This window comes from Lampetra fluviatilis, chromosome 10 (assembly GCF_964198595.1).
Source record: "Lampetra fluviatilis chromosome 10, kcLamFluv1.1, whole genome shotgun sequence".
Taxonomy (NCBI): Eukaryota; Metazoa; Chordata; class Hyperoartia; order Petromyzontiformes; family Petromyzontidae; genus Lampetra; species Lampetra fluviatilis.
Genome location: NC_136284.1, coordinates 612,016 through 638,484, shown reverse-complemented (window position 1 = coordinate 638,484; position 26,469 = coordinate 612,016). Strand labels below are relative to the sequence as shown.

General features: G+C 49.1%; 1 protein-coding gene across 1 annotated transcript in view; it reads right to left on the bottom strand.

Moving 5' to 3' along the window:
- The window catches only part of LOC144934387 (nebulin-like), a 99,967-nt gene that overhangs the window by 23,373 nt on the left and 50,125 nt on the right, over positions 1 to 26,469 (bottom strand). Inside the window, exons 77-117 of the mRNA XM_078860081.1 lie at positions 26,352 to 26,456; positions 25,700 to 25,807; positions 24,294 to 24,605; positions 23,660 to 23,863; positions 23,455 to 23,559; positions 23,115 to 23,222; positions 22,327 to 22,638; positions 22,034 to 22,237; positions 21,810 to 21,914; positions 19,706 to 19,813; positions 18,500 to 18,811; positions 17,678 to 17,782; positions 17,018 to 17,122; positions 16,471 to 16,575; positions 15,228 to 15,335; positions 14,554 to 14,667; positions 12,496 to 12,693; positions 11,735 to 11,839; positions 11,532 to 11,633; positions 11,106 to 11,213; positions 10,500 to 10,604; positions 9,530 to 9,637; positions 9,183 to 9,287; positions 8,611 to 8,715; positions 8,380 to 8,478; positions 8,110 to 8,214; positions 7,379 to 7,483; positions 6,555 to 6,662; positions 6,052 to 6,156; positions 5,376 to 5,480; positions 4,981 to 5,085; positions 4,612 to 4,716; positions 4,167 to 4,271; positions 3,937 to 4,041; positions 3,552 to 3,656; positions 3,310 to 3,417; positions 3,080 to 3,184; positions 1,466 to 1,570; positions 965 to 1,069; positions 716 to 820; positions 109 to 219 (exon numbers count right to left, since the gene is read on the bottom strand). Coding sequence (XP_078716207.1) covers positions 109 to 219; positions 716 to 820; positions 965 to 1,069; positions 1,466 to 1,570; positions 3,080 to 3,184; positions 3,310 to 3,417; positions 3,552 to 3,656; positions 3,937 to 4,041; positions 4,167 to 4,271; positions 4,612 to 4,716; positions 4,981 to 5,085; positions 5,376 to 5,480; positions 6,052 to 6,156; positions 6,555 to 6,662; positions 7,379 to 7,483; positions 8,110 to 8,214; positions 8,380 to 8,478; positions 8,611 to 8,715; positions 9,183 to 9,287; positions 9,530 to 9,637; positions 10,500 to 10,604; positions 11,106 to 11,213; positions 11,532 to 11,633; positions 11,735 to 11,839; positions 12,496 to 12,693; positions 14,554 to 14,667; positions 15,228 to 15,335; positions 16,471 to 16,575; positions 17,018 to 17,122; positions 17,678 to 17,782; positions 18,500 to 18,811; positions 19,706 to 19,813; positions 21,810 to 21,914; positions 22,034 to 22,237; positions 22,327 to 22,638; positions 23,115 to 23,222; positions 23,455 to 23,559; positions 23,660 to 23,863; positions 24,294 to 24,605; positions 25,700 to 25,807; positions 26,352 to 26,456 — 5,247 coding nt within the window. The remainder of the gene's footprint in view (positions 1 to 108; positions 220 to 715; positions 821 to 964; positions 1,070 to 1,465; positions 1,571 to 3,079; positions 3,185 to 3,309; positions 3,418 to 3,551; positions 3,657 to 3,936; positions 4,042 to 4,166; positions 4,272 to 4,611; positions 4,717 to 4,980; positions 5,086 to 5,375; positions 5,481 to 6,051; positions 6,157 to 6,554; positions 6,663 to 7,378; positions 7,484 to 8,109; positions 8,215 to 8,379; positions 8,479 to 8,610; positions 8,716 to 9,182; positions 9,288 to 9,529; positions 9,638 to 10,499; positions 10,605 to 11,105; positions 11,214 to 11,531; positions 11,634 to 11,734; positions 11,840 to 12,495; positions 12,694 to 14,553; positions 14,668 to 15,227; positions 15,336 to 16,470; positions 16,576 to 17,017; positions 17,123 to 17,677; positions 17,783 to 18,499; positions 18,812 to 19,705; positions 19,814 to 21,809; positions 21,915 to 22,033; positions 22,238 to 22,326; positions 22,639 to 23,114; positions 23,223 to 23,454; positions 23,560 to 23,659; positions 23,864 to 24,293; positions 24,606 to 25,699; positions 25,808 to 26,351; positions 26,457 to 26,469) is intronic.

The window sequence follows — 26,469 nt, the reverse complement described above, 5'->3', positions numbered from 1 at the left end:
CAAGGTGCACATGGCCTGGCACAAGCGTCGTGGTGACGTCACCGCCACTTAATGGCGAATGGCGGTTGTTGTTGTATGCACGTGTGTGTGTGTGTGAGAACAACGAACCCCACTCTGCAGCTTGGAGAGCTTCTTGACGAGGGCCGTCTGTGGGGTCTGAGGGATCTTGGAGAATGCCGGCTTGGGCAGCACCTTCTTTCCCGCCTCCTTGTACTTGACCTGCTCGGTCCGGTCACGTACGAGAGTGACTATTGTCACCGTCTCTCTCAGCAGTAGACATTCCCACTTACATCTCTCACATCAATGCAAGCTACAGAGTTGTACGAGACATAAATAGGCATTCTTTCAAATATTAAAGTATTTCACCTGGATGATCCCTTGAGATGGAACATCTCGTTTGAAATTTGGTTCAGGATGTTAATTGACACAAAGAAAACTCGTTATGACACTTGTACAAACATTGTAAATCTATAACCTAGTTTATACAGTGAATATCTCACCCAATCAAACGCACACGTAAATACAGAACTAAATGGCACACATGGCCGGTTCATGAAAAATTAACTTGCACTGTGGCGGTTGCAGGCGTTTGAGTAAGCGAGTTTTAATAACAGATTGAAATCAGCTAAGACTGGCAGCACTAGTTGGAGATTCCCACATTGAGACGTCCATGCTCGTGAGGCCACACAACAGAAGATCATCGATCAACCATCACCTCGGAGGCGAGGTTGCTGGCGTTCTTGACGTTGTTGAGCACGGGGCTATCTGCCACTGGCGTGAATTTGTCCTTCATCTGCTGGAACTGCTCGTGGTATTTAATCTGCACATCCGTACACACATAAAAGCATACAAGCGCATATACACCAGACACATACCCGTGTAAGCACACAACCGCAGCCTTGCCCACAAGCAATGGGTACGTGCATCCGCATATTCCCATGTACACGTGTCTGCGTGGACATACACCGCTGGCCAGGTCTTGGCCCTGCTTAGCCAAAACCATCAGCTTGTCATTGGTCACAGAGAACTTGCAGCCTTTGAGCATCTCCCGGTCCTGCCGGTACTCCGCCTAAGCCACACACACACACACGGACACACGCGCACACACGTGTGAGGACAGGCACGTGTGCACAGGTGCAACAGCCGTAACAGACCTTGCAGAAATTTAGCTTTTCGTACAGATCACTACGTCAGAAGTGGCAGAATAATGGAACCACATTGAGGCCGATGTGCATGCCTTTCACAGGGCGCATGGCGCTTGGTGGTGATGCCTGCTGTACTCACCTCGAGAGGCACTCGGCACGCTCTGCGTGCAGACCGTTTACATTGTGCGTGCAGTGTACCTTGCGAATATGCAGGGTGTAATAAGGAGACAGGGGACACAAGGGATCGTGGGATTTCACGTGCACTCTTGTGGCCGGGGATGGGAATAGAGAAGTGCGCGGGGTGAGGGCGGAGCACGCACATCACTCAGCTGCAGGGTCGCGCGCATCGCAGACACCATGTCTGGTCGGTCGGGGACCTCCACCCACTGAGCCTTCGTCTTCTCATACTGAGCTCGATACGGCCGCTGCAACAACCACATCATCGCCATCATTGCACTGTACAACGCACTCGTGAAATAAGTCTCAAAGCTGAACTCGTAGCATTCAACGAGATAGGTTCATGCCAAGGTCAAATTATATCCACCGCCACCGCACCATCAACAATCATGCCACCACGTGATTAATACGTGGGTGGTGACATGGACTAGAGGGTTTGTGGTTCGATTTTGGCAGGCCACCCTGGTTAATACTGCAGGTGTATTAACTGTAACATTATGTGCGCTGTGCTTTACGGTTGACGTAAAATATCCCGTAACATTCAAATAAGAGTAGGCCATTGTGTGCCATTGTTAAAAATACTCGCTAATTACATAATTGGAAAACACGTAACAATCGTCACCTCCCACTGCGAAAACTCAGCAGGACCCTCCAAACAAAGAATCTTGAGACTCATAACACTTTACCTGGTTCCTCCCCCTCCCCTCCCTCCCCCCCTCGGATTAGCCGAGGCATGCTAGCTCTGCGATCTTACATTTACAGTGGAACCTCGGTATACGACCGTTTTGGAATACGTCGAATTTGGTATACGTCGTGTTTTTTCGAGAGAGAAAATTTCTTGGGATACGACGTCTTGCTTGAGATACGACGTCTTGCTTGGGATACGACGCGTTTGCTAGAACTTGTATGGGTCGGGATGAGTCACCGCGTACAGTACCCGCCTATGCCCCGTCCAATGCGAGAGTGGCGGGGTGGCGTGGGGGAGAGGGGCGGGGGGCGTGGGGGAGAGGGGCGGGGGGCGTGGGGGGCTGCCCCATGGAGGGTGGAGCCCCGGGTCGAGGCGCGCGCGACGTGCGGGGTTGAGGCACGCCACGTGACCAGCGCAGCTGGCAGCAGCGCGGTCACGTGGCTTCTGTATGAATTTTAGTAATTAGTGTCTAAATTGTTTTATACAACCCCATTAATGTATAATATGCCATGTAAAATATAATTTATTTTCCTCTGGAACGGATTATTTCCTTTCCCTTTATTTCTTATGGGAAAAATTCGTTCGGTATACGTCATTTTCGGTATAAGTCCTACCTTCTGGGACGAGTTAACGATGTATACCGAGGTTCCACTGTACTTGCAAATTCCATCCCTAGCCCCGCCCACTTACCCTTGGGTTGTACCCACCACAAACCTATATAACCTTTGGTTGAAGTAGCTCTCTCGCTATATTTCTTCCTGCCTCAGCAGTCCACCTGCTCTATTGTTTCACCTGAAGACGATTGCTTGTGTTGCGATCGAAACGTCGTGACCTATTAGTTATTTTTCTATCTACGTCACTTTACCGAAAGAACCAAAGAGTATGAATTCCTACAGTCACGAAAGCTTCACATCAAGATTGAATCTTGAAACTCGGTGAGGCTTTGCTTGGTAAACAAGTAGAATAATAATTCCCATTATCACAGGTTTCCCAACGTTGACTACCTTAACATATTAACCACCACACTTAATTAAAATCTGATGTGGCCATGGCAGCCAGTGCAGCTCACGTCCAGACTGATGGCGTAGGCCTGCTTGGCGGTGCACAGTGGCACGGCATCGGGAGGCAGAGTGCACGTGTCCTTCTTGCGGTCGTACTCGTCCCGGTACTTCCACTGCGGGGGGGGGGCGCAGGCGAACGTCTCGCGTTAAACCTGCCGCATGGCAGAGGTTCGCGCGGATGGTGTTGTGTGGCTACTCAGAGGAGGTGGGAAGGGTTTGGTGCTTGCGGCATACTCACATAGCTGGTGTGAGCGTCGGCTTTCTTCACGTGGCGGAGGAAGGGCGAGTCTTGTAAGGGCGTGAAGCCGATGTGCTTTGTCTTATTGTGCTTTTCCTTGTAGACGATCTAGGACCACGCAACACGGGCCACCATTAGTTGCACATTTTGACAAGGGTGGATCGCGAGGAGAAGGCGCACGTGAGGACAATGCGCGATCGGGCGACGCGCGAGGGGACAAGCAGTATGTGTGCAGTGCTCACGTCGCTGATCAGCTTGGCGGCTGCCTTAGCTTGCTTAATGGATGGCATGTCAACCAGGAGAGTGAACTTAGTCTTCATCTTCTCAAAGTCTTTCTTGTACATCCACTGGACACAAGGACAAAGAGACACATTCCAACAGGACCCCAAGAGCCACCTGCAGCGTAACACTGAGTGTTGAATTCAGTCCACAGTTTTCGTGTATTGAACCAAACCAATTCTGCTGAACAAAACCACTTCCAGAAGGCTATGTTGTCGATGGGATGAGTAAAAAGAAAGACTTTTTTTAAAGTGTAGATACAGATATGGGAAGCAGGTATTGTCTGCCAATTTTTTTTGCAGCATTAAAACGCCGGGGTAATCATCTCGCGACATGAGGCAGACATACCGGGCTCTGCTGCACTTGCATAGCCTTGGCGTGCAAATTCCTGGGCTCCTCCAGCACAGGTGTGAACTTGCTCTTCATCTTTTCATACTTCGCCTTGTACTTCAGCTGCAAGCATTCACACACACACACGCACAAGCGCACATGCGTTACCGCTCGCCGTTCAGTACGAGGGCAAAGGCTAGAATCGGTGTGGCCAGCAAGAGGATGGCCGGCAGGCCTACTCTACGCACCTGGCTTATGAGCACGGCGGCCATCTTGGCAGTCTGGAGGACAGGCGTGTCGGCCGTGAAGGAGAACTTTCCGCGGTTGAGGTCCCAATCCTTGTGGTAGACAGCCTGCGCACCGGGCACAGCGCCAGTGATCCTATGGTATGCGCTTGAATGGCACACAATTATTTTCTGCTCAAATGAGCATTGAGGCGAAGCTCTATTTATAGTCCTGAGCCACCAATAGTGGAAATTCCACAATCCTATGGCGGAATAACATAGATGTTTTACTTATGTACCATAAATAAGGTATTCTGGTGAATTAAGATAAAACCTTTGTACATGGGCATGGGATTGTAACTCAAATAGGCTTTTCAGCCTCGTCCAGAATGAATAATGGGGTGTGTGCTGCGCCACATGCACTGTGTGCTCTGGTAGACTTCCTGTAGCAGGCGCCACAGTGACTCACGGCGCTATAGAGCTGCTGGTTCCTCTTCGCCATCACCATGTCCGGGTTGCCCCACATGTTGCAGCCGATGCCGCGCAGGTACCCAACATCCTCCTTGTACCTCACCTGTGCACACCACCACCACACAACAGCAACTGAATCACCTCACCGCTCCTGTCAACACGCGCAAATCACGCGGCGGGGCAACGGAATCATAGTCCAACATGTGGCTGCATTCAATTACAGGTGTGTGGTGGTCTGTGTGTGTGGAACAATGCCCTTTTTGGCAGGCAGGTTCTGGGTAGGCAGACAAGTGGGGTGGACGAGGGCTGGGTGCACAGGTGCATGTGTGCCACACTAGCGGCTCCGGTTATTAACACGGGTACTGACGTCGCTGATGGCTTCGGTGACATCCTTATGGTGTATCAGCTCCGGTAGGAAGGGCAGGTGGCTCCACACGCCTCCTCCCTGGACGTAATTCTCCTTGTATTTCACCTGCTCGCACCGGCACAGCGGAACGGACTGGCGGTGTGAGCTTGGGCCGGGCGAGGGAATGAGTGTGGGAAGGGGCGTGGGAATATACGAGGGGACGGGCGAGGGAACAGGCGATGGAAGGGTCGAGGGAAAAGGAACGGGCGAGGGAACGGGCAAGGAAACGGGCAAGGGAATGGGCGAGGGAAAGGGTAAGGGAATGGGCGAGGAAAAAGGAAAGGGTGAGGGAATGGCCGATGGAAGGGGCGAGGGAGAGGAAAGGGGTGAGGGCGAGGTAACGGGTGAGGACTTACGTCGCTGATGCGGTCGGTTACGAGCCGGTGGTGGCGCAGTTCGCACGCGTCTTCCCGCATGTTGTAACGTCCCTTGTCCTTCTCGAACGCCTCCTTGTAGCGCAGCTGCAGACACGAGCACACGTGCCCCATGCGCACGCACGCATGGTAGGCCAAGAGACGATCTGCATTGTGCGATGGCGTTGTGTTCAGTTTTATTCATAAATAAATATTCATTCCTAAAAAGTGTAATTGACAATGTATCTAACTAACCATTTGTGTACAAAAATGTATCTGATACGTTTTCAAATGTATGCGCTGAGCCAACATGAATTCAAATTCCGAAAGGGAAATGTTTAAAAGGCGGGTCTTGAGTGTAAGATTTAAAACTCTCCATGGACAGGCCCTCTATCTCTGGCAGGGGCCGCAAATACAACATTTCGAGCACTTGAGGTCTTTAAACAGAGCCAGGCGACCTCTGGTGATCCCTCATCAGTGGAGTGAGCTGGAGGGGCAGTCGGGACGAAGAGTATCTGCATCTTTTGGTTTTCTGGAGCTGTGACTGGCATTGGTGAAGGTAGATGCTATGCATAAATCACTTCATTTTCCGTTGCCAGATGGCCAACCAGGGGATGTTGTGACTAGTCTTCACGTGTAGCTGGCTCTGCTCTATGTGGTGTTGTGTGTGGGGCATTACGTCGCTGGCCAGGTGGTGTGCTCGCTTGGCGGTGAGGATTGCGGGCGAGTCCAGTCGCGACACAAACTTCTGCTTCAGCTGCTCGTACTCAGCACGGTACTGTCGCTGCACACGTCAGAGCACAAAACAGGTTGATATGACTACTGCACTGCCACAACTGCACATAGCCTGACTATGCCCCTATCACAGCATATACAGCTATACAGCTCAACAGCTGCGCCCAGCATAGGCTTCATGGGATAGATGGGAAAACATCGCACCACTGCGCCACCACCAAAACCACAACCATCATCAAGGCCACCACAACCACCACACAAATCACTACCAGCAACACCACCATTACAATAGAAGCACCACCATTAGCACCATCAAATCCACAGCCACCACCATTACCATCATCTCCCGCACCATTAGTATTACCAATACATATATTTATAGCCATTGCTTGTCCAGTGATATCGCAAAGTGTGAGAGGTGTGGGTAGCGGTGGGCAGGGTACGCACGCCATTGATGAGCTGGCTGGCGGCCTTGGCGTGCAGCAGGGCAGGAGTGTCAGCGTGCATCTTGTAGGAGTGCAGCACATTCCTCTTGGCGTCGTCCGTGTACAGGGACTGCACACGGCACACGCACGCACGGCAGTCAGCACGGCGAGCATAGCGAGGGCGGTGAGCATGCGCGTATGTGAATGTGTGTGTGGACAGCACGAGTATAGTGGTTAGCGTACTACGCTACGAACCTGGTGACTCAAGTCCGATTGCCGCTCACGACCAACACCAGTGATGAATGTCTGAATCGGTCCTGGGCCTCCCCGAGGTCGACTAGGCCTCAAATGAGGACCTGATGCAATGTGTAAAACATCGCCACTTGGGAGACAAAGACGGTCGGGCGTGGTGTTGGCCACCCACCCCCTCGTGTACCATGCCGGCCTTCATAGGTGCTCGCTAACACCACTTGCCCCAACAGTCTGTTCAGGCTAAATGGGGATCTTTGTATTTGTCTATCACACAGCCTGCGGAGCGGTAGCACAGTGGTTAGCACACCTCACTCCAAACTCAGCAACCCAAGTTTGATTCCCGCTTACGACCAAAACAATGGCGAATATTTGAACCAGTCCTGGGCCTCTCCTAGGTCAGCTAAGCCTTATATGAGTACCTGGTGTGGCGTGTAAACATTGGCACCGCGGAGACAAAGGTGACTGACCATGGTGTTGGCCACCCACCCCCACGTGTGCCATGCCGATCTTCATAGGTGCTCACTAACAGCACTTGCCTCAACAGTCTGTTGGAGTTTACAGGGGGCATTTTTGTGGTCGAAGAGGGTGCAGCACCTGACTCTGCAGCTCCTGGGCGTACTTGGCACGGAGCAGCATGGGGGTGTCCAGCACGGGCGTGTAGCGGGACTTGAGGACGTTTCCCGTTGCACGGTACACCAGCTGGAGGGCACAGAGTGGCGCCGTGTTGAGCGAGTGAGCATGTGTGACTCAGAGTCAAAGTGCTCGCCTGCTGCTCAAAAGAAGAATGAGGCGGTGCTCATCTCCTGTTTACAGCCCTGCAGTGCCAGGGGTGGATGTCTGACAATTCTTTGGCGGGGCCGAGTCTATCCAGAGGCTAATCACAGTTTACTTCCCCAATGTAGATGAGATGAGCCCGTCTGGTAGAACGAGGCCTCAACATGGGAGCGGGAATCGATGAGTGAAGTTAATAGGAACAGTAACCATGGTAGTGGTGATAGAAGAGTGATAAGGAGGTGACTGATCGCTGGTGACCGAGTGACTGGAGTGAATCGGCGAGTGCTGGATCGTCAATCACCCTGACTGCTGCTTCACTCTGAACTCTGTCCGAGCTCCACCCCAGGTGTGACAGCAGCTGAGCTCCAGATTTCGGCCGAATTTTCGCTTTGTTTAGCAGCAGCAGCAGTAATAATTGGAGTTCAAGAGGCATTGTCACGAAAAAGAAAACCGAGCTTCTGCGTTGCCTCCTTAGCCAGATGAGTAACACAGCTGTCCCATGACAGCTCACAGGAGACTGCTGTGCCAAGCCGATGAATGGGAATCCTTACGTCGCTCGTGTGCTCCTTGTTCTGCTGGAGACGCAGATACTCCGGGGTGTCCAGCACCACCTTGGGATTGCCCAGCAGCACCTTCGCGCCCTTTGTGTAGGCGCTCTGATATGTGCACATGAGCACGTGCACACACACACACACGCACGAGAATACAGGTAACGTGATGTTCACATATAAATAGCCGACGTTAGCTATTGCTGTCATTATTTTTCATCAATAGCAGTCACACAGGAGGCATTGGGGAGACGTTTTCTGGCAGCGATGTACCCCATAGCGCTTGGCCTCGCGAGCCAGCGTGAAGGCAGGGCTGTTGAAGAGGTAGCACCCAGTCCCCTGCATACAATGCAGGTCTTCCTTATACTTCACCTGGAATCGCACGGGCACACGGAACACACACACATGTATGCATACATCCATACCTAGACACACGCGCACAGACTTGTGTGCGTCAGGAACCGTGTACGTGAGTGTTCTTGCAGATGGCAGAGCCTCACTCACGTCACTGAGCTGCTCTCCCACTAAGCGGCAGTGCAGCAGCTCAGGGGTCCAAGCCAGGGTCATCGGTCGGCCCCTGGTCAGCTCATAGGCAGCACGGTAGTCCAGCTGTGAGACACAGACACAGCTGTGAGTCACAACCCAGCTGGGAGACACAGACACAGCTGTGAGTCACAGCCCAGCTGTGAGTCACAACCCAGCTGGGAGACACAGACACAGCTGTGAGTCACAACCCAGCTGTGGGACACAGACACAGCCCAGTGAGACATGTTGTATGATCTGGCTGTGAGACACAGGGACACACCACCGTCTCCCTCACTCTCCCAAGCATGCACAAGACTCTTCAAGATACAGAAATAGTCCTCGAGATGTATAATTAATTCCAAATTGAAGCAGTGTGAGGGAAGAATCAGAAAGAAAAGCGTTGTGACCTGCAGTTTGGTGGTTAAACATTGTCGAGTCCTCAACGGGGGTGGGGGAATCAACGAGTGATGTTCACAGGAACAGAAACCATGGTGGTAGTGGTAGTAGAAAGATACGGAGGCGAGGTTGCCCCTTGATACTGGTTCACTCACACGGCTGATGGCTTTCTGTACGGCGCGCACGTGTGTGATCTCGGGTAGGTCCTTGCCCAGGTGGATGTTCGCTTTTCCGTTCTCATAGGCCACACGGTAGAGTCGCTGTAATAACCACACACAACACAGACACCATCACAATCGCTCAGCATGACCACCAGGCCACTTGCCACCATTCCACCAACATCACACACAACCATGTCAACCAAAACACGTAAGCAGCACACCACTCACCACCATATGATTCACACCACCCACCATACCAACAACACAGTGTAACCAGCATACCACCTCACTATGATACTGCGTCCACATGCAACCACCACACCGTTGCCACGTGGCCTTGCCTGGTTCTGCAGGAGGCCTACGTGCAGGGCAGTACGGAACCCAACTGCATCGTGGGGCAGTCGATAGCCAGCAGCCTTGCCCTTCTCGTAGTTGTCCCGGTACAGCATCTATACAACAATGGCAGCAGCAAGAACGCACAGGTTGTGACAAATGTCATTGAAATGCTCAGGAGGACACAGGAGCGAACGGGAGGGACTGAGAAAGAAAAGGAGAGAAGGGAAGCCTTTCACTCAACCACTCACTAACCCACTCATTTACCCATCCACTTACAGACTCACCCACCGACCTACTCATTCACTCACCCTCTTACCCGCTCACTAACTCACCCACCCACCCACTCACTAATTCACCCATTCACAAAATCACTCACTCACTCACTCAAGGGAAGGAGGGAATGGAAGCATTGAAGGGGGTCTGAAATGAAAGTCGACAATGAAGGTTACCAGACTTGGAAGGACAGGGGACCAGGCTAAGATGACCACCTATCCCACAGTCCGAGCTTGGACATATTTTTCAGTCAGCCGAGGTCTATCCAAACTGTGCAGTAAACCGATCCAGAATTTATTTTTGGGTTGGGCCACGTAGTCCAGAGCATGTGGCCTAACCCAAAAACAAATATTGATCTTTATATTGGCTATGTTTTAAGTGCCATAGACTCTTCCAAAGTTCAACACAATGTCACCAGAACTCGGCACAAATCAATTCCAGCCACCCAAACTCAGATGCCAATTCCCACACTGTCCAGGTTAGAACCCAGACAGGTGGCAAACACTAGACCAGATGGAGTTGCCTAGCGAGGGATTTACAGAGAGTGGGGGTGTAGTGGCTAACCAAGTGGTTATTACTGGTGGAGCAGTGGATCTTGGGATCAAGGAGGCCAGAATCCACAAAAGACATACAATGCACATGCAAACAGAATGTGCACATGTGCACACGTTCACACTTGTGCGTATGGAGAGTGTTACTTACATTGCTTGTCAGTCCATGCGCTGCCTTGGCAGTGGCCAGTGCTATCGTGTCAACGGGGAGATGGTAGCTCGTGGGCAGCAGCTTAAGGCCTTGCTGGTACCAACGCTGTACCAGCACCCACCAAATACCACACAGCGCACGGACACAGCGCACAGGTGCACAGCGGTCAGCACACAGGACATAGAGGCACAGAAAAAACAGCAGCACACCTACAAAAATCCTTTGAGCTGTGAGTAAGGGAGTTTGTGTCTCTGTGTAGGTATGTTATTGGGAGCAGTGGTACAGTGATTACTGCACTGTGCTAAATACCCAGGGACCCGAAATCAATTCCCTCTTACAGCCAACATTAGTGATGAATATCTGAACCGGTTATGGACCTCTCCTAGGTCGACTCAGCTTTAAATTAGTACCTGGTGCAGTGTGTAAAAACATTAGCACTGGGGAGATAAAGGCGACAGGTTTGGTTCTGGCTATACCACCCCCTTGTATGCTGTGCTGGTCTTCATAGGTGCTCGCTATTGGCCCCTACAGCCTGTGCAAGGCTACATGGGGGATATTTGTCTTTGTGAATGAGTGAGTGAGTGTGGGATGGTTGAGGAGCCGCACATCGTTCCTCAGGCGAGCAGTGGCCACGGCGTGGGCGATGTCGAGTCGCTTGGCTCCCTGCACCGGTCTCCCCCGCACCTCACTCAGGTAGTGCCTCTTGTACTTGTTCTGTCAGCGCACACCGGGGGAGGAGCTCATTGCTCACACAAGCTGCGTCCAGCACGCGTTCCTTCACAACGAGGCAACCCGCATCGATTACACGTCCTGTGTTGGTGTGTCTTGGTGAGGGTCTCAGTGAGTATCTCTCTGCGTTGGTGCGAGGTGGTGTCTCTCAGTGTCTTGTCTTGGCGTCTTCATGAGGGTCTGTGTCCCAGTGAGTTTCTCTGTGTCCCAGTGAGTGTCTCAGTGTATTGATAATTTTCACTGTAGCCCCATTGAGTGTCTCTATATCCTGGTGTCTCTTTTGCGTCTTGGTAAGTGACTCACGTCGCTGTAGCCCTGCACGGTCTGGGCCTGCAGATACCCAGGCGTGTCCAGCACGGGCGTGAATGCACTGCGAGCGGCTTCGGCCTGAGCACGGTATCGCACCTGTGCGTAGGGGAAACAGGGCGCACCGTCAGCCGGTTCACGCCACGTGCGGGGCGTCTCCATCACCCTCCGTTCGGCGGTGCACCCGGCGCGGCACTCACGTCGCTGCATTGGTCGCGGCTCTGCTTGGCCTGCAGGATGCTGGGTGTGTCCCACACGAAGCAGCCGATGCCACGCGACCACTTCAGGTCGTCTTTGTAGGCCACCTGCAGCGCACACATCGCACGCAATGGTGTTGAGGGAGCGGTGTGTGTCGTACGTCCCATGCTGCACGGTGTGTACCACAGCGCGCGCCCACGTGTATTTCTGCATTTTTTTTTATTTCAGACATTTTCTGTGAACATGTTCAAAGCACCAAAACATAAAGTGGATAGCAACAAACAGTAAGTTAAAAGTTAGAATAGGTAAGCATGAACAAGTTTCTCCAATTGAGCACAATTATTATGGGAGGGAATTCGAGCGCAAGGGAAGAACAGGGTGGTGACGCGGTGGCCCAGCGGTAGCGTGCTCGCCGCTCATTGCAGAGGTTTGTGGTTCAAATCCGGCAGGCTGCCCTGGTTAATAACGCAGGTGTGTTAACTGTAAAACACGAGATGTCTGCTTCACAGTGAACGCTAAAGATCCCGTGACATCATTCAAACAGAGTAGGCCATTGTGTGGCGGCGCCATGGTCTACATTTGCCAAATTCGAAAAACTACACCACAAATGACTAAATTGGGATGACACACAGCAACATTGCCCCCTACTCTGAAACTACTACACACTGTGTCTGTGAAACACATTAGCACCTTCCACCATGGTGAACGCCTCTTGACGTTCATACGGCGTACTCAATTATCACCAATGCTGCGCAGGACGTACGTCACTGTAGAGCTCCTGTGCGTGCCGCGCGTGCTCCAGCTGCTGCATGTCCGGGAGGCAGATCCAGGAGCGGCGGAGCGAGCGGTAGCCTTGGCCGCTCGCCAGGTCCTGCGCGCGCTTGGCCACCACCACCTCCATCATGTCGGGGGCCAGGTGCAGCGCTCCTTTGGCTTTGTTGTAGGCCGCCGTGTACAGCAACTGCGGAGATGGGAGACATCCTAGATTTTAAGCTTTCGTGACTGCAAGGAATCATATTCTTAGGTTTTTTCGGTAAAGTCACGTAGGTAAAACATCAAAATTAATTTAAAAAAAAATCACGACGTTTCGGAGGCAACACAAGTCTCCGTCACCAGGTGGGACCGTCACAGCCGAATTAGCTGCATCAAGTGAGGCAATGATTCAAGATGTAATCCCTTATAAGCAAGTTGAAGGGGGGAGGAGAGGGGGGGGGGAGCTCATCAGAATGTGGTAGCCAATGAATGGAACGTATCGGGAGGGAGGGGGGCGGGGCTCAAAGACAGCACGGAGTGCTAAGTACAACGCATCGGGAGGGGGAGGGGCGGGGCCAAAAAAATGGACGACGGCTTGGACGCGGTTGCTGCTGCACACGCCAACACAATGGACAGAGAGGGGGAGGGGAGGTCTGATACACATGATAGACAAAAGAACGAAAATGCCCATGTTTATACCAATGCTGGCTGAACAATGAAGAGAGTACTGTTAAAAAATAACTGGGGATGTTAACACTCGGTAAAGTAAAGTAAAATAGTGCCTGTCAGATAAGATGGTCCAAAAAAGTGTAATTAAGTCTTTTTTGCGTGGTTGATAACATCTTTCCAATGATTACTAAGTTTGTACCCATCATCACGGTTGAAATTATGTCTGTGTTTGTATATTTGTATGGCTTCGTGTACAAACCTTTGATGGTAGCCGGGAGGTTTGCAGAGAACCTTGGTCTCGGAAAAGACAATTTCATGAGAGCCCACCGAGTTGTAGCAATGATCGGCAACGGCAGAAGAATCAGTTCTGCCGTGTTTCAGATCTGACTTGTGCTCGCGGACACGATCAGAAACATGACGTTTCGTTTCTCCAATGTAGCAATCACCACAAATGCAACTCAATTTGTAGACTCCAGGATACTGTAAGTCAGGAACGACATCCTTCACAGATGGAATCAGATCACGGATTTTATGCACTGTACTGAATCGGACTTGGATCTTATGTTTGTTTAGAATTTTGGAGATTTTTTGGTCACGCCTGCTATGTATGGTAACGTGATGGTTTTGGTCGGAGTTTCATGTGGCTGTTTCTGTGTGGTGGGAGAGACAGCTTGGCGGATAGTACGGTCAGAGTATCCGTTCATCCTGAGGGCCCGATGTACATGTCTTAATTCACCGGTCAGGTGGTGTTTGTCAGAAATGCCATGGGCTCTGTGGTATAGCGTTTTGATGAGAGAATTCTTTTGAGATGGGTGGTGGTGGGAATCCGGTTTCAAGTAGGAATCTGTGTGGGTGGCTTTCCTGTAGACAGAATGTCCCAAGGATCCGTCAGGCCTCCTCTCAAACAGAATATCCAAGAATGGTAGTTTACCGTCCAAGCCGTCGTCCATTTTTTTGGCCCCGCCCCCTCCTCCCCCTCCCGATGCGTTGTACTTAGCACTCCGTGCTGTCTTTGAGCCCCGCCCCCCTCCCTCCCGATACGTTCCATTCATTGGCTACCACATTCTGATGAGCTCCCCCTTCTCCTCCCCCCTTCAACTTGCTTATAAGGGATTACATCTTGAATCATTGCCTCACTTGATGCAGCAAATTCGGCTGTGACGGTCCCACCTGATGACGGAGACTTGTGTTGCCTCCGAAACGTCGTGATTTTTGTTTTATTTTATTTTATTTTCATTAATTTTGATGTTTCACCTACGTGACTTTACCGAAAAAACCTAAGAATATGGGAGACATCGACCGCTGAACACGCAGGTCAGATGATGGGGGAGCGAGAAGGCTGGGGGGAGTAAGGAGGCGGAGGAGTGAGGAGGTGACCGAGGGGCAAGGAGGTACTCACATTACTGAGGATGTTTCCAGCGTGGAGGGCGTGCAAGGCACGGGGATCTTCCTTCAGGAGCTTCGGCTGGGTGAAGTGGGCCTTCATCTGCTCGTACTCCGCACGGTACTTCCTCTGAGTCACGGTCCGCCAGGGACGGGTGAGAGAACAGTTTCCGTCAGAAGCGATTCAAACGTAACCGTGGACCCGCGGCTCCACCCTCAACCATCAACAACACACTGTGGACCGCCATCCACCAATCATTTCTCTGAATTAAAAATAAACAAAATAGTGCTGTAAAATGTTCATTAAATTGCCATAAGAATAACTTATAATGTATTCATAAGCGATCTTTGTATTAAACCAAGTAGTCTGACAAAAATGTGTCTTTATAAACCCTCCACCACCCGACGTTGCCAAACAATTAAATGATCACAAATACAAGCATTTAATAATGCGCCAACTGTTTTTGTTTCAGCTCGACGATAAGGTGGAGAACAATTCTGTCAGATTGTGGGGGCCTTATCAGGCTGGGGGGGCCTTCCCGGACTGTTGGGGGCTTTCCGGGCTGGGGGGGGGGGGGCTTATCAGGCTGTGGGGGGCTTTTCAGGCTGGGGGGGCCTTACCAAACTGTGGGGGGATCTTACCGGACTGTGGGGGAATGTGGGGGACTTTCCGGGCTGTGGTTGGCTTACCGGGCTGTACAGGCTTTGCTGGTGACGAGCATTCTGCAGGTGTACAGTGTCTACTGGGAGGGAGAAGCCCTTGGCCTTCACTCGTTGCCATGCTTCTTTGTAGAGGTTCTAGATGCGGAGTGAAATCAATCACATGACCAGGTCATGTATTTATTAAGTACACCGATGTACCACAAAACACAAAACTAACTTAGAATGTCCATAATAGAGGTTTTTTTTGGGTTAGATCACGTAAATATATAGATGTATCGTTAAAACTCGCCACCACCCGACACAGCCAATTAGTAAGGTTTGTCGCATAAACAGAACGTGCCAATTCGTCACTAGTACAGCAACACCGGTGTGTTGGAGAGCAAATATACAACATTTACAAACTGAGTACTACATTTCGCCAGTAATTACAACTAGCTTCATCAGGCGAAGTCTTACTGTTTGTAAATGTTGTGGCTTGGCTCTCCAACACACCGGTGTTCTGTACTAGTGACGAATTGGCACGTTCTGTTTACGTGACAACCCTTACTAGTTGGCTGTGTCAGGTGGTGGCGGGTTTTAACGACACATTTATATATTTACGCGATCTAACCCTAAAAAACCTCTGTAACGGATAATATTAGTTGCGAAAGCCTTCGTGTTAAACTAACTTAGAACGTGTAACGCGCACAGCTTTCGTTCACTCTGAGAGAGAGAGAATTATTTCGAGATGCGAGAAACCTTAAGGTAGCCAGAATCGGTACTACAAACAATTACCCAAGATCACTGGTCCTGCGTACACACTGCACTGATACGTGCTTCAGAGGCACCACGGTCATTAATGAAAATGTATAAACAAAAACAGAAATGTACGCAAAACAGCACGGAGAGATGTGTGCTTGGAATTACATTGAGAGACAGAGAGAGGAACACATGGATTAGAGAACATATGCAAGTTGATGACATCATCCAAACTATTAAGAAAAGTGAGTGGGCTTGGGTTAGAAGGGACGATGATGCTCAATAATAACAACGGATCGGCAGCCAAGGGATGGAACGCGTCCGAGAGGATGTCCACTCAGGTGTTGGAGCAATGAGATCCGTTCATGCGCAGGCGCTGGGTGGATTGTTGCTTTTCTGAATCGTGGGAAGTAGCGGCGGCTCAGGGAAGTCTTCATCCAGCAGTGGATCGATCATGGCCAATGATGATGATGCTGCCGCTGCACTCGATGTGAGCCGCACGGGCCCGCTGCCCCGGCTTGCAGATACTCACGTTGCTGAAGAGCTTCTGAGCATTAGCCACGCGGAGGTTGTCCACAGAGTCCAGGACTGGGGTATAAACACCGCGTGCTGCCTTGTACTGGGCCTTGTACTTGATCTGAGCAACACAGCATACACACCACGTGTCAGCCGACATAGCACAGTGAGTACTTCATGACAAATATGACATCATGTAGCACGCACACCGCGCAGCACACACACCACTCAGCACATCATGTGTTACACGACATCACATGTAACACGACATTGCATCACATGTTACACAACACCACATCGCGTAGCAAACTGGCTCAAAGCACACGAGCCGACACCTTGCACATGCCACAGAGCACATTATATCTCACAAAGCATCACTCCAAACGCAACATTACACACAATTCATCGTGTACGCATCACATTAAACAGCATACAGTATTCACCACTTTATGCACAGTATGTGTTGCGCACAATTTGAGATCTTGCACATCACCGTATGAATCAGAAATGCAGCACCACACATCATCCATTGTCGAGACGAACGGACGGCGAATGGGACCTACATCGCTTAGCTGCTGTGCACTGGTGAGCGCCGTCAGGTAGCCTGGGGTGTCGGTGACCACCGTGAACTTCAGCTGCCCCACCTTGGCCTCGGCCTGGTACTTTATCTGCGGTACACGCATCAGCGCAGCAAACAGAACCTGTATTGATAAACGGGCTGCGAAGGCCTGACGTGGGCAATGAGCTGGCTTCAGCCTGCCTAGAAGGCGCTTGGCTGCGTTTAATTGCGTCTGAACAATGCACGGCAGTGGCAGCTACTTCCTTCACAAACGGCTTCAATTTATAGAGTCGACCTCCTGTGAATGTGGCAAAGCATGATCCGTTGTGCTCGTCACATGACCGGCCCCTGTCCATTGCACGATTACACAGGAGAAAGGTTGCTGCATATCAAGCAACTCCTGATGCCAACCAATAGCTTTAGACACTCAGCATAAAGTTATAACATTTTGCTGGTTGCTATTAGAATGGCATACGGGAAAATTGGAGATGCTTCAATAACAATATTGAAAGTGAACCCTCATGATGCATATTTCAACGAATAAAACCCAACATCACATTGCAAGGGGATACAAGCATTTGTATTAAACTCACAAGAACCAATTGTGTTTTCCGTGTTTTATTGTGCAGAGTGAGCAGGAGGTGGCAGAGTGGTTCATACGCACGTCACTACGGTGATTGTAGGCCTCCTTCGCTCGCAGGTTCTCAGGGGTGTCCCACACCGAGCAGCCCAGCCCTCGCATCCACAGGAGATCCTCCTTGTACAGGTTCTGCATCACATGGCCAGCGTGAGCACTTACACCATTGCCACCAGAACAATCGCTACACCACCAGCACCACCTCCTCTACAGCCTGCATCAGCATCACACCCACTTTGTGACACCACTCTCACCACCACCAGCTCCACCACCACTCTCACCAGGCCTGACACCACGATGTAACTGAGTTGTTCTTGCCCCAATTGTTATTTGCTGCTTTGCTGTGCTTTGTTTTTACTTTCGTCATTTTGATGACCCAGGTGGATCTTGCACATGGGACCATATCCTGGTCTCTTTAGTTTTCACCTGGTTAGACAAAATAAACTTGAAACAATCGCAATACCACCAAGACCAAATACAAAGACCCCCCCGTATAGCCTTTAACACACTGTAGGGGAAAGTGCTGTTTGTGAGCACCTATGAAGGTTGACACAGTGCACGAGTTGGTGGGTGGCCAGCACCACGCCCGTCCACCTTTGTCTCCCTAGTCGCGATGTTTACACACTGCACCAGCTATTAATTTAAGGCTGAGATGACCAGCACCACACCTACTGACACCACCAACCACCACCATCAGCACTTGCACTATTACCCATATCACAGCTGGCCGCACTGCATCGCAACCATCACACATCGGTCAGATCAACGCAAGTGCCGGGTGGTGCTGATGCTCTCGTTGTCAGACGTTCGAGGTGACGTGCACAGGGGGGGGGGGACAGCGTCACTCACGTCACTCAGCAGGTCCTGAGCGTGCTTGGCGTGTAGCAAAGGTCCTTGGTGCGGCAGGCACGTCCAGTGCCGCAGGTAGGTGCGGTAGGGGATGTCTGAGAGCTGGTGCTGGCACTTCTTCGCCTGCAACACGCTCAGAGCGTCGGCTGGAGTCACACATTTGGTCTTGTTGTCTTCGAATTTCTGCCGGTACAGGCGGGCGTTGAGCATGATGGCGGTGCGCGCGCTGTGAACCAGACGCGGGTCGTCTTGGAGGCGCCGGAAGCCGATCAGCTGGCCCTTGCCCTTTTCGTGGGTCTCCTTGTACTTGTACTGTGGGCGACAGCGATTGTGTGAGAGACGTCGCTGGTGCAGGGTGGCACCTTCCCCTCCGCTGAAGACAGGGACGAGCCGTGCACGCGTCGGATACGCGTGCACGGCTCGTTTCAACCCAGCTGAGCGTCCTTGCGGAATATTCATTCATAAAATCCTTAGTTTAAACCCAGGCAGTAACCCATGATTAAGATAAATGTTTAAGTGTGGTGAGTTCATGGTCTCAGTCCAGTTACTAATGGCTGCTGGATAGAACTGATGGCATATGAAAGTTCGTATTTTTTTTTACCTATTTGACTTATTCCAGAATAAAAAATCTCAGTCAATCGATAAAATACATGACTCAAGTGTGGATAGAAAGGCCAATGAAGGGCATTCATAAGTAATTCTGTGACATCATCTTCCAAGGCCGCTCTCTGGGAGTTATGGAATATAAATGTGTTTGTCTCATGAAAAAACTCAATAACACAATGTTAATACAATTGGGAGAAAACAGTACTCAAAATATAAAAATGTATTATATGACAAGTTGATAATAATACTTATTGTCTTATTTTTAAGTCACATCATTCATGCAAATCACTTCTCAAAACGCTGTAGAGTTTTCAACGTGTACAATTTTCGCACGGAGGCACGGGAAATTACATATAAGCAGTAAGGCAGCCAAAACCAGCGCCAACAATTGCCCAAGCTCTGCAGCCCTATATTGGGATGTTTGGCCAACTCTATTCATGAGTGATTATACAAAATAACCAAATAGCTGCCTGTGAACAATGACACACCGAGACTGCCATTGTGCATGCGGGTTTGGCGCATTGTTGCTACTCAATTCATATCCGCACGCAGGGATATGGGAGCGTGGCGGGGAGCGTGGGGCCGAACATGGGTACGCACGTCGCTGATGATGTCATGTGACTTGCGCGCCAACTGCAGTGGCATCGCATCGATGCGCATGTCGTAGCCCTGTGCTCGAGACTCCCTCCATGCGCCGCGGTAGTGTTTCTGTGAGACAATACACACGTGAGAATTTTAATCAATGATGATCATCAGCCATCATCAATCATTTCATTCTACGCTCCTTCTCGCCCTTTTCGTTCACAATCCCAGCTGTCTCTTTGTGTTCTCCCTCCTCCCTGTACCCAATCACGATTCCATTTTTTCTCGCTTCTGCCCCCCTTACACTGAAACAAACTGCCCCTGCACGTCAACCAATCAGCCTCACTGTCTATTTTTTGTTCTTCCGTTAAAACTCGCTTATTTTCCCTCGCTTGCCCAACCTCCCCTTCTTCCTCCCTTCCGCATGACTAACTCCATCCCTCTTCCCAACTTCTCTACCCATGTATCACACTCACTCATGATTTACCACTCATTGTCATTTTCATCATCGTTTATTGCACGCATCATCATATTCAAAAAGATACTACCCTCCTCAACAACGCATCTCATCACAGTTCTGCTGTACAAATAGTTCATTCTTTGTTCAGCGCCTTGGTCAATGTACTATATAAATTAAAATAAGATAAGCCCTCCCAGGCCATCACCACCTCTCATGATCTAACGATTCAATCCATCCAGCACCTGCACACAAACTGATCTCATTGCTCCTCCTCCGTGTATTTCCTCTCAGACCCACTCCGTTCCTTGGCTGCCACTCAGTTATCAGTCTTGACCATCGTCCATCGTCCCTTCTCACGACACGTCCTGCCCAAGCCCACCGACTTTCCTTAACTGCTTGGATGATGTCATTATCCTGCATCTTCTTTTTCTCTCAATGTAAGCTATAATAAATATTTTTTGAAACTAGAAACTATTTTTATTTCATTTAGTTTGTTTTCAGAAGCAACCTAAAGTATTTTCCAACATATAGCCCGCATACGCATATAACCCGCAGATGCATATACCCCGTAAAAATAGCGTTTTGTGTAAAACAAATTTCAGATAGCCCGCACCTCCATATACCCCGCAAGCATTCATATCTTTAAAGTCGTTACCGCAGCTTAATTCCATCATATTAATACAAAGTTTACATTTGTAATACATTCCACTATCAATTGTTAACATTAAAATCATAACGTGCACAAAGAAAACAAACTAACCGGAAACGAGTGAACTTAAAACAGTAAATAAGTAACAAAAGTAAATATCCAATAAATAAGTAACACATAACTGGTAGATAAGAAAGTAAGCGAACTGTTAGGCTTGCCAGCATGCGACCTCATCATATTACAGCTACTGGACCGGTAGTTACAGTGAGGGAAAAAAGTATTTGATCCCCTGCTGATTTTGTACGTTTTCCCACTGACAAAGAAATGATCAGTCTATAATTTTAATGGTAGGTTTATTTGAACAGTGAGAGACAGAATAACAACAACAAAATCCAGAAAAACGCATGTCAAAAATTTTATAAATTGATTTGCATTTTAATGAGGGAAATAAGTATTTGATTATATGCGGGAAAATACAGTAACTATCACAAATGATAGCTCAACGAAGTGGCTTATCACGTAGAAATGTATAGCAGCCAAATACTCTAAATGCATGTTTCTAGGCTAGGCAGATAACATCTTGGTGCCCACATGTAATACCAATTAATTATACAAGTGCTTTGTGCACTTTTGAGATTTTGTTTGATATTTTTCGCTAAACACCACAGTGCTTCTGAGCCGTGTGTCATAGAAGGTCGTGCCACCCACTGATTCACACCTTGCTTCATGACGCACATTGGAGTCTTATTTTTCACGACCAAGTTTATCTTCCAAAAGCACTGCAGCCTGCTCTCGTCCACACCTTTATTTCACCTATTCCATCCCTGGTATACCTTCAACGGCTGCCCTAGGTTCACGCACTATGCTGCGTTTTCCACTTGTGTCCCTCCAAAAGATGTCTCCAAATGCTTAGGCAACTCCAGTTGTCCATGACCTTTGTTTTCTCGTATTGATAATAAGAGCTCGCAAGTCACACACCTTCCAGAAAGACATCCATAGCCAGATTCACTTACATCACTCAAGTTGACGGTGTTCACTTTGGCCTGCAGAAGCTCGGGGGTGTCAGGCATGACGTGGATCTGGGTCTTGTCAGCATCCCAAAGTTTCCTGTAGAGTCTCTGTAAGCACATGGACAACGTACAACCAACGTCATCTACATCTACAGTGAGTTGACGAATAAATGGAGCCTGTTCGATGAATGCAGATGGATTTGTTTCATTTTGAATAATAAACTCACGCTGTTGATCTGGTCGGCGTTGACCTTGCACTGCAGCATGAAAGGTGCGTCGGTCACGCTGGTGAACCTTATTGTGGCTGGAGGCTGCCGGTATTTTTTGTCACTCAGGATCTCTCCTGCTCTCTGAGCCTTCTTTACTTCCAATGAGTCATTGGCAATCCATCCACAGCCCCGCAGCCACTCCAGATCAGCCTTGTACAGGGCCTATGGTGACACAAATCAGATTGCAGTAGTCCTGGACGCTGAAACAGGACAGCAGAGATGCAAACTCAGGAAGATAAAGAGGGACTTACGTCGCTCTGCAGCTCGTTGGCCATCTTGGCGTGGGCGACGCTGGTCTGGTCCGGCAGACACGTCCAGTCGTGCAGCCTCTGCCTGTAGTTGACGTCACTGAGGATGTCCTGGCACTTCTTGGCCATGACAACATTCATCATATCCATAGGAATGTGGAATTTTGATTTATTATCATCAAAATCCTTCTTGTACTCGAGTTCACTCTGCAATTTGCCAGCTCGGAAGACGTTGACCATCCTGAGATCATCCTTCAGGCTGGCAATCCCACGATGCTGGCCCTTCTCCTTCTCATAGGCCTCCTTGTACTTGATCTAAAATTAACAAACACCACATGTACTCATATTGTAACATGATAAAAGCCATTCGTGCACGTTCTTTAGTATGCTTTGACTGCTGGTTATATATATTCGCATTGCTTCAGTGAGAATAATACCCAACATATCCAGTGTATCTCAGGTCACCCCCGGTGGACTTTACAAGCAGTTTTGTCTAAGTATAATTTGATGAGCCACTGCCAATTCAATGGATGCTATGAGCTGTAAGAACAGCCAACTTAACCGAAGGTCTGGGAAAACAATTCTAACAAATACTGACTGTTATTTAACGACCATAGTTTTCGATAACAAAAACAATAATCTGACGATACGCCCCCATCATATACTTGTGGTGGCATTGTTTAGGGGGATAAATCAGATATTTGAAACCTACGTATAATAATCGTACACACAGTACACGGGTCTTCAATAGTCGGTGGTGAGCGGTGTGGTAGGCGTGTGGAGGCACTCACTCCGCTGATGAGCAGGTGAGCCGCCTTGGCGGCCTGCACCGGAATGGCATCGGGCTTCATGTGGTTTCCCTCTCGCTTCATCTCCTCCCACTGCCGCGTGTAATTCCTCTGCCAAGCGCCACAGTGGGAGACAGAGCTACAACTCCGCATAGTACAGCTCTCGCTATTGTTACTTTAGACCGTCGTCATCATCAATCGGTCGTGATAAATCCACTGCTGGATGAAGGCTTCCCCAAGTCGTCGCCACCTCTCGCGATCTTACGATGCAAAAATACAACAGGTAGCTGCGCATGAACTGATTTCATCATCACTCCATGTCCAACATCTGAAGCAAACGTACCTGATTGATATTGTAGGAATTGTTCTTGGCGAGTATGAACAGGGGTGCATCTGGCATGAGGTGAATGACTCCCTTGTCTTTGTTCCACTGCTCGGTGTACAGCCTCTGTTGGTAAAGTTATAAATAGAATAAAACTCAGCTTTTAGAAGACCTAAGTTTACAAATAACACATATCAGAACATGCATATGAAAACCAATATCTCACATTGTTCATGAGCGCTGCGCTTATTTTGGCCTGCAGCAAGCCGGGCGAGTTGGTGACGCTCGTGAAGCCAACGCTGCACGGGTGCTGCCGGTATTTCCTCTCGCTCAAGATCTCTGCTGCCCTCTGAGCCTTCTTCAGATCCACAGAGTCATTGGCAATCCACCCACAACCCCGCAGCCACTCCAGGTCAGCCTTGTACAGGGCCTGTGCAGGGGAGAACACAAAAAGTTGCCATCATAACAATAATGGTCGGCTTCCTTTAAATCTGTATGTTTACTCCGCACAGGACGCTCGTCGCGCCGTGTCCATCTATGCCAATGTTTCTCAAACTCCAATCCTTTGAGGCCGACAATGATGCAGATTTTCATTATTACCAATATTTCCCATACAGATCGAGCGTCGACATGTTGCATGTATCTCTTGGCAATCTCAGAATGCCAACCTGTGGAGGTTCATAAGGACTGGAGTTTGAGAAACTGATCGATACTCTGGTCGTACATTGGAACTGTGTGCTGCAATCAAAATAATACATTTTTTTTTTTTACAGAGAACGCGTTTCTAAACATGAATCGACTGAACTGCTGAATCAAATTTTTTTCTTTAAACAAAAAAACATGCAATTCCAAAACCTTACATCGCTCTGCAGCTCATTGGCCATCTTGGCGTGGGCGACACTGGTCTGGTCCGGCAGACACGTCCAGTCGTGCAGCCTCTGCCTGTAGTTGACGTCACTGAGGATGTCCTGGCACTTCTTGGCCATGACAACATTCATCATGTCCGTAGGAATGTGGAATTTGGATTTATTATCATCAAAATTCTTCTTGTACTCGAGATCGCTCTGCAGTTTGCCAGCTCGGAAGGCGTTGACCATCCTGAGATCATCCTTAAGGCTGGCAATCCCTAAGTGCTGGCCCTTCTCCTTCTCATAGTTCTCCTTGTACTTGTACTGCATTACACGTGGAATCATACGCAATGGCGGGTCAACATTATAACAGCATTGGGAATTATAACTATAGGATTGATAAATTATTTGAGAAAACATCACTTGCATTTGTATTTGACACGTCCCTGTCTGTTTACATATTGGTGCAACAGTCACCCTAAATCAGGGGTGGGGAACCTTTTTTCTACTCACAACTGCTTTTCCAGGTTTGCTGCTAGATTTATTGAATTTCGAGTCCCGCCTGCGGTTGCCTTGGCAGGGCCAGACCAAATGATTTTGCGGGCCTTATACGGCCGGCGTGCCGGACGTTCCCCACCCCTGCCCTAAATCCATGTGAATGTTTCTACGACTGAATTTTGCTATGAACAGCTTTTTTGTCTGAACCAACCTTCATAAAAGTAAATGTATTAATCTTACATTGATTTATGTTTGTGCAATATTTCTGATTGCTTCTGTAATGCAGTTGTTTTTGCGCTGATTTTTGTTTGGCTTGTTTTAGGCTCTAAATTGTGTTCTCCGTCGACCACAAAGTGGAAATGTAAAGCAATAGTGAATACTCTACTCTTTGGTTCTTTCGCTAAAGTCACGTAGGTATAAAATGAAATAAATTAAATCACGACGTTTCGATTGCAACACAAGCAATCATCATCATCATTGTGTTGCAATCGAAACATAGTGATTTAATTTATTTTATTTTATACCTACGTGACTTTACCGAAAGAACCAAAGAGTATGGATCCCTGCAGTCACGAAAACTTCAAATCTAGATTGCAATAGTGAATGTTTACTGGTGTGTACAGATGCTGCGATGCTCACAGATTGCGACTCTGTACCAACCACTTGCTGTAGACTGGGATGGCTTGTGCAGCAGCAGCAATCACACAGCAACACCAACAGCAGCAGAATGCACAGCAGCAGAAACAGCAAATGCACAGCAGCAGCACGGATCGCATCACCAGCAACAGCACAAAGCACAGGTGCAGCAGCTTGTACAACGGCAGCAGCATTCCGGTTCACAGAGCTGCATCTATCGTTCACTAGTTTCCCAATGAGCCAACGATTTGTAAGGGCCGGTGCTGTGCGAGAGAGATGCGTACGTCGCTGCAGATGTCGCGGGAGGCCATGGCACTTCGTATGGGGATGGCATCAAAGCGCACGTCATGACCCAGGGCTCGGGATTCCTCCCAATCCTTACGGTAGCTTTTCTGTAGAAACAGTCGCACGGCAGGCATCAACACAAGTCATCTTCAAAGGTGGAAAGCATTTCGTCATAATATTATTGGATAGTTTAAATAATTTCCAGAATATTACAAAAAACTTTACCTATGACATTGAAAATATTTTACATTTTACTCTAATGGTTAATCAGTTACTGACACCTACCCAGCATATACTGCTCATGGAAAATTGGTGAACAAGGTTGCTGAGCGTGGGCCCAAAGGCCCAAAGTGTCAAGTAGCCAGCTTCAAACAGCACCATTAAATAACTGTAATGGATACGATTGTACTTACATCTTGAATTAGGCAAGGTTATGAGCTTTGCAAAATGAAAAAATAATACAATTCAAGACGCAACTAGGATCTGTAAGCATCTCAAATAATATGTGTACGTTTGATAACTATTCACGGAGGTGTTTACATTGTCCGAACAAACATACAATTCTAGAAGGACGCCAAAAAAACGAAAAGTGAACCAATTTTGCAAAAACACTGCAGATGTGCGTCCAACCAAGTCGTCACATCAACTCACATCGCTCAGGTTGTAGGTGTTGACCTTGGCCTGCAGCAGCTGTGGAGTGTCGGGCATGACGTGAATGCAGACCTTGTCCTGCTCCCAGGCTTCCTTGTACAAGCGCTGTCAATGCAGA